At 43.1% G+C, this 10334-nt stretch overlaps 1 protein-coding gene across 18 annotated transcripts; it reads left to right on the forward strand.

Annotated features, from left to right (window-relative positions):
* The first annotated feature begins 4 nt into the window (after positions 1-4).
* On the forward strand, positions 5-9737 carry LOC310832852 (uncharacterized protein). Of its 18 annotated transcripts, none has more exons than XM_083715083.1 (8): positions 5-205; positions 884-981; positions 1455-1628; positions 2051-2545; positions 2807-2888; positions 3168-3247; positions 3769-3895; positions 4576-9737. In XM_083715083.1, exons 4-8 carry the CDS (start codon positions 2198-2200, stop codon positions 6315-6317), a joined length of 2379 nt encoding a protein of 792 aa, XP_083571209.1. In that variant the 5' UTR covers positions 5-205; positions 884-981; positions 1455-1628; positions 2051-2197; the 3' UTR covers positions 6318-9737. The 18 variants fall into 18 exon arrangements, with proteins under 18 accessions (XP_083571209.1, XP_083571219.1, XP_083571215.1 ...); XM_083715093.1 differs by having other exon boundaries at positions 7-93; XM_083715094.1 differs by having other exon boundaries at positions 122-205; positions 1455-1648.
* The last annotated feature ends 597 nt before the right edge of the window (positions 9738-10334 follow it).

Consider the following 10334-nt stretch of genomic DNA (forward strand, 5'->3'; position numbering starts at 1 on the left):
CCCTCTTTCAAGATGGTGCTGTGGCGTCACGTCGCCTCTTCCCACCCTCACCGTCTCTCCTGAAATGGCGCCTGTCGAGGACAGGAAATGAAGGTGGGACGGGGGCGGGCAAAGGAACCTCCTTTTGCGTCACTTCCTGCCAGGGAAGAGGGGCTGTGGTCTCGCTCTTTTGCAGAGCTGCGTCCTTGGCGCCTTCTGGGACCGGGTGAGATTCCTCTCTCTTGTCCCTTGCGGAGCATCGGGGAGAATTAAGAGCCCCGGGCTGCAGGCGGAGGCGGCGTGGAGGGACGGTTTAGCTTGTGCATGGAGGTGGGGGGAGGACGGGGGGCCTCCAAATCTAGGAGCAGAGGCTATGGGGTCTTCTTCTTTTCTTTAGCGATCCCTCGTAGCAAAGTAAGATTGCCTTCCATGAACACATTCTTAACAGAGGACTATTCTGGATCCACACGTCCTTCCACAGTGGGGCCATAGGTTTCTGGGCGGGAGTTGATTCCGGTGAGGGTTTGCCAAAAGTGCCTTCTTCTTAGCTCGTTTCACCCTTTCATCCTGAGTTGAAGAAAAACATTCTTCAAAGTCCAATACTCCTTTGGTAAAGGCTGTTCTCCAACTGGTGCGCTCACAGGCCAGTGTTTCCCAGTTGTCGGTGTTTATACTGCTTTTTTTAGATTTGCCTTGAGACAAATCTTTAAACCTCTTTTGTTGACCACCAGCATTACACTTTCCATTTTAAAGTTCGGAATAGAGTTGTTGCTTTGGAAGATGATAATTAGGCATCCGCCCAACATGACCAGTCCAACGCAGATGATGTTGAAGTATCATTGCTTGGGCACTGGTGATTGTTCCTTCTTCCAGTACACTGACATTAGTTCACTTGTATTCCCAGGTGATGTGTAAAATTTTCTGAGACACCGTTGATGGAACCTTTACAGAAGTTGGAGATGGCATTTATAAGTGTTCCATGTTTCACAAGCAGACAGTAAGGTTGGTAATACAATAGCTTTGTAAACAAGCATTTTGGTGGTGGTGGGGAAACCACACACACCCCAAGCTAGCATTTTGATTTCTCTACGAATGTCTCTGTCCTCAAACACTCTGCACTTCAGTTGGGAGAATACAGCACTTGCAGAGCTCAGACAATGCTGGAGTTCGGCATCAATGTCAGCCCTTGTGGAAAGATAACTGTCCAGGTAGGAGAAGTGATTAACACTTCCCAACATAACACCTTCGAGTTGGATTTGTGGCACTGCAGAGGGGTTGTTTTACACTTGTTGGTGCAGCACTTTGGTTTTTTGGATGTTGAGCGATAGGCCAAGCTTTTTGTAAGCTTCTGGAAATATATTTAGCATGGTTTGGAGGTCGTCCTCTGAGTGTGCACACACTATGTTGTCATGAGCATATTGAAGCTCTATGACAGAAGAGCTTCTGTCTCAGAAGAGCTTACTCTTTGCTTTCAGCCTGCTCAGATTAAAGAGCTTTCCATCTGTTCGATATATGATTTCTACTCCTGTAGACAAAAATGACAGTCCAAATTCCTCATTCATCAGTTGCAGTTCTGACTTCATTCATTGACTGAAAACACCGAAAGGCAGGAGCAACCAGGCTGACTCATCTCACAGAAATCCCTTAAGGTGCCTGCACATTTTGCATGGTAACTTTTCTAGTGTTGTTGTTTGTTATTTATACCTCGTCCATCTGGCTGGATTTCCCCAGCCACTCTGGCTGGTTTACAGCATATATAAAAACAAATTAAAACATCAGATATTTAAAACTTCCGGATATATGACTGCCTTCAGATGTCTTCTAAAAGTTATGTAGTTCTTTATCTCCTTGACATCTGAAGGGAGGGCATTCCACAGGGAGGGTGCCGCTACCGAGAAGGCACTAGGAGAAATAGGGGCTTCTCCTCTTCCTTCCTTTTTAACTTTGAAAAGAAAGTTCAAGTCAGTGCCGTGGTATAGTCCAGGACTGATTCCTTGCAAGGCTCATCCACGCTTTCTTCTCCTGACAGTGTATCCATTTTATAACAGAACAATGTGTTTGTGCTTTGTAGGACTTTTCTAGCACCTCTAATTTGGACAGACAGAACTTGGCAGAAGAAAAAACAGATTCTTTCTGATCCCTTGGAGGTTTCTTGAGAGCACAGGTGGATGAGCAAGACTCAGCTGACCCTGGAGGAGGAAGAGGCAATTTCATCCTAATGGGGAGCAGCAGGGGATTCTGGGAAAACTCTGTGCAGATCCTGGGTGAGGAGGACACCCTTCGCTCTGATGTGCAGAGCCAGCAGTTCTGCTACCAAGAGGTCAAAGGTCCTCGAGAGTTTTGCAGTCAACTCTACCACTTTGACCGTCAATGGCTAAAGCCAGAAAGGCATACGAAAGCTGAGATGCTCGACCTGGTGATCTTGGAGCAGTTCCTGGCTGTCCTTCCACCGGAGATGGAGAGCTGGGTGAGGGAATGTGGAGCGAAGACCAGTGCCCAGGCAGTGGCCCTGGCCGAAGGTTTCCTCCTGAGTCAGGCAGCGGAGAGAAAGGAGACAGAACAGCAGGTGAGGCTTTCCTCTGAATACTCCCAAGGTGCTCTGAACATGAGGTAGGGTATCCTCAAATTCTCAACCAATGGCACATCTTTTTTGGAAAGCATCCATGGAATGCTATCTGATACCCCTAATGTTTTTGCCTCTGCCGTTCCTTTTCTAACTCTTCTACAAGTTCTCTGTTTGGAATACTTGTGGAAGTTCCTGCATTGCAGAGGGTTGGACTAGATGATCCTTGGAGTCCCTTCCAACTCTGTCATTCTGTGATTTCAGGGAAATTATCTGTTTGCAAAAATGGGCACGGATTCCTCTGAAGCAGAGAGGACTCTGTTGGATACCAGAGAGAGGCCCCTGGGTAAGGAGGAATGAGTTATTTCTCTGTTGGGTCACATTCTGTAGATTTTGAAACATAGCAGTGGGTTATTTGAATCTTTTGGGGGAAGACATTTGGGGCCAAAACCTCCAGGAGGGGAAATGTATATTTACACAACTAAAATATGAAATGGGTACAAAAGTCCAATCATACTCAGTAGGGGAGGCTTTTTCAAAGGCCCATATGTAGTTAGAGATGCACTACTTAACCTCCAAGAGAAGCAGACTCCCTTGGCTTCCCACTTACCTTTGTCTCTCGCAGGTGACAGAAAGACATCAGTGAAACCTCATCCATATTTTCATGGCAACGGAGAGGGAGCAGCAGCTTTGGAACCAGATCAGGTAGTGGGAAGGAGCATTGTGGGGCGAGAGGCCGAGGGTGGGGCAGCTAGGTGCCTCTGTGCCCAAGCTTCTTGTCAAACCTGCCCTGAACAAAGGCTAAAAAGGCCATTTGAGAAGGTTTATTTACTAAGAATAAGGAACAGCCTCCTCACCTCAGCTTCTGAATGTCACTTATATTATCCCTGTCATTTCCATTTTCTTTATAAAGTTATAATTGAATGCTACAACAGGTTTCTAAGAAGTGGACGAACCATAAAAAAGAGTGGCCAGGATTCACCTAGCCACCCCAATCAGTTGCACAGCAGGGCTTTCCCCCTCTATCCTCTCCCTTCCCAGGTCCCCATTCACCCCCTGAAGTCCACTTTAGGGCATTAGGAGTTTCCCCTGAAGAATTTGCTGCAAATGTGCAGCAAAACAATCCCATTAAAACAACGCAGTAACCAACAGGCAGAAAACAACAGAGCAATGTGTAGTAGATCATCTTTATGCTGTCTAAGTGGAGGACATTTTCCTTCTTTTAGGGTCCAGTGTGCTTTGAAGATGTCGCTGTTTGTTTCACAGACGAGGAATGGGCATTGCTGGATTCTGACCAGAGAGCTTTGCATAAGGAAGTCATGGAGGAGAATCGTGGGATCATGGACTCACTTGGTAAGGCTCGCTGCTGGTTCATAATATCTGTTTTGAAAATCAATACATACCTCTTTGTAACAAACCTCCAATATTTTGATGGAGCTCAACAGGGCTACTATAGCATCTGAGATTCTAACATCCCCACAGCTCACCTTGAATGGAAGGCTGCCTACTGGTTTGTCTGTGATTATTCTTCCTCCATTTGTTAATATTATTATCATTAATTTCGTTTCTCTATCACTTTATATTTTTCGGGGGGGGGGAATCAAAGCGGTTTACAACCTACATTAAACTGCAAATAAAACATTACAGAAGAAAGTTAGGCTTGTCTGAACTGCGCAATCCTTTTAAAATATAGGCTTCAGACTTGTTAGACAAATGGAAGTAGCTTTTGTCACGTTTTATGTTTTTGCTGCTGTCCATTTTCAGTTGGTCAGAGAACTTACTGACCTTTGAGATGAAGCAGATTCTATGATTGGGTCAGATCCAACCCAGAAAGAAGCCAGGCTTTTCGAATTCCAGGTTCCTATAAATATGTCCATAAATGCTAGTCAACAAAGGCAGTGAACTCTGTAGGAAGACCTCACATCTGAACTCTCGTCAGTTCTCCCTCTATCACAAGCATTCATAAGCATTGTTAAATAACTGGGGACTCAATTTCTTCCTGTGACTCTAATCTCTTTTTCTCTTCAATGTAGGTGGTGATAAATTAGAAATGATCAAGGGAGACCATGGCAATATCCACACAATGAAGAAGCCACATAAATATTCGGAGTGTGGAGAGAGATTCCGTCAGAGCTCTCATTCCACTTCCCATCAAATAAATCCCACTGGGAAGAAATCCTATCAGTGCATAGAATGTGGAAAAAGCTTTGGTCGGAAACGAACTCTCACAGCCCATCACAGAGTCCACACTGGGGAGAAACCGTATCAGTGCTTGGAATGTGGAAAGAGCTTCAGTCACAACAGCAATCTCACTTCACATCAAAGAATTCATACCGGGGAAAAACCCTATCAGTGCTTGGAATGTGGAAAGAGCTTCACTCAGTGCGCAACTTTCACCTCCCATCAAAGAATTCATACTGGAGAGAAACCATATAAGTGCTTGGAATGTGGGAAGAGCTTCCGTCACAGCACCGCTCTCACTTCCCATCAAAGAATTCACACTGGGGAGAAACCCTATCAGTGCTTGGAATGTGGAAAGAGCTTAAGTAAGAGCTCTGCTCTCACTTCCCATCAAAGAATTCATACAGGGGAGAAACCCTATCAGTGCTTGGAATGTGGAAAGAGTTTCCGTCACAGCACCGCTCTCACTACACATCAAGTAATTCATACCGGGAAGAAGCCCTTTCAGTGCTTGGAATGTGGAAAGAGCTTTGGTCAGAAGGGAAAACTCACTTTACATCAAAGAATTCATACTGGGGAGAAACCCTTTGAATGCCAAGAGTGTGGAAAGAGCTTTAGTAAGAGCAACCATCTCACTTCCCATCAAAGAATTCATACAGGGGAGAAACCTTATGAGTGCTTGGAATGTGGAAAGAGCTTCACTCGGAAAGAAAGTCTCGCTTCCCATCAAAGAACACACAGTGAGGAGAAACCCTATCAGTGCTTGGAATGTGGAAAGAGTTTCGGTCGAAAGGAAACACTCACTTTCCATCAAAGAATTCATACTGGAGAGAAACCATATCAGTGCATGGAATGTGGAAAGAGTTTCAGTCACAGAGCTAATTTCATGGCCCATCAAAGAACTCATAGCGGGGAGAAACCATATCAATGCTTAGAATGTGGGAAGAGCTTCCGTTACAGCAGCAATCTCACTGTCCATCAAAGAACTCACAGCATGGAGAAACCATATCAATGCTTGCAATGTGGGAAGAGCTTCCATCAGAGCAGCGCCCTCACTTCCCATCAAACAATTCACAGTGGGGAGAAACCATATCAGTGTTTGGAATGTGGAAAGAGCTTCAATCACAGCAGCACTCTCACTTACCATCAGACAACTCACAGAAGAGAGAAACCATTTCAATGCCAAGAGTGTGGAAAGAGTTTCAGTCATAAGGAAAGTCTCACTTCCCATCAAATAATTCATACAGGGGGGAAACCCTATCAGTGCTTGGAATGTGGAAAGAGCTTCAGTCACAGAACAACTCTCACGGCCCATCAAAGAATTCATACCGGGGAGAAACCTTTTCAGTGCCAAGAGTGTGGAAAGAGCTTCCGTCAGAGATCATCTCTCACTACCCATCAAAGAACTCACAGTGGAGAGAAACCATATCTGTGCTTGGAATGTGGAAAGAGCTTTAGACACAGTCGCACTCTCACTTCCCATCAAAGAGTTCACAGTGGAGAGAGACCATATCAGTACTTCAAATATGGAATGAGCTTCACTGGCAGTGACAACCTCACTTCCCATCAAATTCCCAATGGGGAGAAACCATAGCAGTTGCTGTTTACAAATTTAAATATATGAAACTTTAATTAGTAGGTGGGTGAGTATTGCTATGGTGTTCGTATTATCTAACATTTCTTCATACTACATGCCCACATCTGTGAGGTGCAAGTCATTGGCCGAGGTGTTGGAATACCTTCTTCACATCACACCTGGGGAGAGAGTCATGCATGATTTGGCAACACAACACTGATGAGGTTGCCTTCAATCAGTGCCATCTAGTTGTGTACTGAATTGACCCTCCCTCCTGTCAATATCAATATTGCTTTACAAAACTCAAAACCCCAGAAATGTGGGGGGAGTTGTGCAAACGTGTGTTTACACAATAGCAGTTTGACAAACAATTGTGAGCCCTACATTGAAATCCCCGAGGTTTGACTCTTACCTTAAAGCCTCTTGCAGCAGAGTTTAATAGTTTGAACAGCGATACAGCAGGGATAAAAGGCTGTGAAGCCTATATTAGGAATCCTTTCTGGGCACTTGGGATTTGCTACCCCGCCTCTTTCCTTTTTACTAATAATAAGATCAGGCTTTCAAGTAAGCAGAAAAGTTTTACCTACAATAAATCTAGTGTTCTTCAACTCAATATGAATATAAACAAAGGCACAGCACATCTTAGATTAAAAATTACAGAAGTTAAGATGAAGATCATTTATGTGAGCCTGCAGAGTAGCCACACATCCTTCCAGGTTGAGAGCATGGTAAGGAAGAGAAAGAAAAATTTGTAAAAGACAAACAGACCTTTTTACTCCTGCCCTTGGAGAGAAGAGGGATCAACACCAATCTGAACCTTGTAGCCTTCTCTAAGATGTAAAGACTGCGGTTCTTAACCCCTTGCTTACTGGCAATCTATTCACAGTTGTATTTGTCTGCATTAAACTTCACACAATAAATACAGTCGAGTGAAGAAGTGTTTTTGATATACCTCTAACTCAACATATTTATAATGCGTAGTCTTCTGTTTCCAGTTGCTTCCAAGCAATGTTATTGGCCTGATAGCATTCCAAGGCCACCACAGAAACAGAGTGAACTAAATGTTCTTAAAAGAACAAGGCAAAGAAGGGGATTCTACAGGAATAGTACCAAAATTCTAAGAATTTTGCAAAACCAGTCTGTTCTAAAAAATTCCCCTTAAAGAGACAATGTCCCAGGCTTTGCATGGAGGTGAAGAGTGTGAGTGTTACATAAAGTTAAGTGCCCACAGATGTCACTGCCAATGACTTGGATAAATTGGTTTTGGCTTCAAGCTCTCAACCATACAATTCAAATTCTGGCTAAATTCTCACATGAAACAATTAACCAAATTCAAATTCTGGTCTTAAGCCCTATACCTTTGCTTGCATGACCCTTCAAATATGTATTTTCAACAGTTGCCAACCAAAGGGAAGCATGTATCAGTTAAACTCTCTGGAGCTAAAACTTATTTACCCTTTGCAAATGGTTTAGAAACTATGGCCTCATTTATCACAAAGAGCTTCATTGCCAGGGACAGCTGGATGGGAAGAGTAACACAGGGACACCTTTTAATTGTCAAAATAAATGTTGGACTTTAAAAGTCCAACATATGTGAGGTTAAATATGCCTTAAGCCACCCTTGCCGCCCACATTCTCCACTAGAACTGTTACATGTGTCTGAAATAACATGCATGTCTAGTTCTCATGTGTATTCACACACAATGAAGGCTTTGGGATCTTTTGCTAGTCATAACATGCATCCTTTTATGAATATGTGTTTGCCTTTAACCCTACGCCAACAAGAAGTTATTACATAGGGCTTCCGTTTCCAGTAGGGAGCACGGGATGTTGCTCTCCCAGGTTCTCCGAAGCCCCAGGGGTGTGTGTCCTTGGGTGAAGATATTGGGGGTGGGCTAGCATCCCCCTTAATCCTTCTGATGAAATTGGGGAGTGTCATAAACTTACAGACACCTTATAATATCTGTTTTGGTCTTGGATGGAGTTGGAAAACTTCACTGAGAAAGGAGGGGCAGGGTTCTGTCTTTTGGTGTGACTCCGTTCTCAAGAAGGACTCCATTGACAACCATGTTTGCTGTGAATCTCCTTTGATTTCAGACAATTGGACTAAAGTGAAGAGGTGCCCCAGCCTACATGATGTTAACCAAAGCTGTGGAGACTATTTGACTGTTAATTGAAGGTTTTGTAAGATGCTAATTTCTGCTGGGAGGGGTATTGGAAATGGGAGGGTGGATGGTTTCTTCGTATAATTTCTTTGCAACTAACCTCTGCCGAGCAATGGAATTGTAAGAATTTAAGAAGAGCGAACCTTAAATATAAATTAACTTTGCCAGCTAAAAATTGATGGATCCTGTATGCAAATGAATTATTGGATGGTGTGTGTGAAAATCTGCCTGGGTCATTTAAATACAAATTTTTAAAAGGAATTAATCCTTGTTCTGTACAGGCTCATGGAATAAAAAGATGTAATAGAAACTAGAGTAAAGCTGGATTTAGAGACAATGGACCAAAGCATTTGGCGCGAGAGAGTATGAAGCAGCGTTTAAATCCCAAACTGTTGTAACATTATAAAATTGGATATACCTGGTAAAGAATAAATAATCTGAAATTGTGAAGTATAGAAGAGGTCAAGAACATGGACAGACCAGATGCTGAAGCCTGGGAATATGAAGTCACCAGTGACCCTTTTGCTATATAGCAGTGAGAATCAGGAGATCCTGTGGATTGTTTGTGTGTGTGAAGATGGAATGGAATGCTGCGGCTGAAGAGGACTTCTTATTTACCATCACCAGTTAGACATGTGCACATGTAAAACGGCAGGAGAAATAAGTTGTATTTGTGGGATATTGATGCATAACCAGTGATTTTTGTAGGCTGACAAAGTGAAGAGTAACTCTATTTGACATTTTGGGAATATGTTATAGTAAAATAAAAGTCTGTGCAGGAATTGAAATGTGTACAGTGGTATCTTGTTTCCCGAACGGCTTAGTTGTTGAACAAATCGGCTCCCAAGCACTGCAAATCCGGGAGTAAGTGTTCTGGTTTGCGAATGTTTTTCAGAAGCCAAATGTCCAACATTGGTTCCACTTGAGTGCAGGAAGCTCCTGCAGCAAATTGGAAGCCGCGTCTTGGTTTTTGGATGGTTTTGGGAGTCAAATGGCCTCCCAGAACAGATTAAGTTTGAGAACCAATGTACCACTGTACAGCCAATGGGAAATGAAGAAAGGGAAAATAATAAGTGATAAAATATTTTAAGTATTGAAATGAAATTAGGAAATGTATGCTATATTGAGCAGTGAGTAAGGGAGGAAAGAGAAACATGGATCCTGGGTGGGAAGTCAACTTTTAAATCTGTATTAAATTTGTATTAATTTGATGTTAACTTGATGTTAACTTGTTGAAAACTTTGAAAAGCAATAAAAATTAATTGGACAAAAATGTTTTTACACAGAGGAAATATTGAAAATGACAGAATATATATAAATGCTGCTTCAGGCAGCAAAATGACAATTTAAGCAGGCAGCAGATCCTACAAGACATACGCAGCTTGATCTAAAGAGCAGAAAAATCCCAAAAGCCTATGGAAAGAGACAATTTTGCCCGAAAAATCACATTAATATCAAGCCAAGAAATGTAGGGGGTGAGAAAGTCTATAGCTGTCGTTAGGTGAAGCAGATGTGCACTGATTCCTTAGGAGCACTGAGTAAGTTCTCTGTTGCAGCTGGAAGAGCCAACTGACTTTTTGGAATATGGGGTTTTTATAGCTTTTTGGTCAATGGAGAAGTGAGGGGGGTCTTGAGATGAGCAATTCCAGCAATTCCCATAATTCTGTTGTCTTTCTGCCAGAGTTTCCTGACCGTTCCTCACCTCTCCCGTCTTGCAAATATTAAGAGCTGCCTTGGCTGCCTGCCTTGCTCACGGCTGCTAGTCTCCTTGTTCCTGCAAATACTGCAAAGCCAGTCTCCTTGTTCCTTCAAATACTAAAGATGTGAACATGCAAATGTGCTACTGGGCTAAACGGGAGGAGGAGGGCTT

Source organism: Podarcis gaigeae (assembly GCF_964106915.1).
Source record: "Podarcis gaigeae genome assembly, chromosome: 15".
NCBI lineage: Eukaryota > Metazoa > Chordata > Lepidosauria > Squamata > Lacertidae > Podarcis > Podarcis gaigeae.

Excerpts from the sequence above, each read along its gene's own strand:
- LOC310832852 (XM_083715083.1), top strand. The coding sequence starts at position 2,198 with ATGGGGAGCAGCAGGGGATTCTGGGAAAACTCTGTGCAGATCCTGGGT. Across the intron at positions 2,546-2,806 it reads GAAAGGAGACAGAACAGCAG|GGAAATTATCTGTTTGCAAA; the intron begins GTGAGGCTTTCC and ends CTGTGATTTCAG. Across the intron at positions 2,889-3,167 it reads TACCAGAGAGAGGCCCCTGG|GTGACAGAAAGACATCAGTG; the intron begins GTAAGGAGGAAT and ends TGTCTCTCGCAG.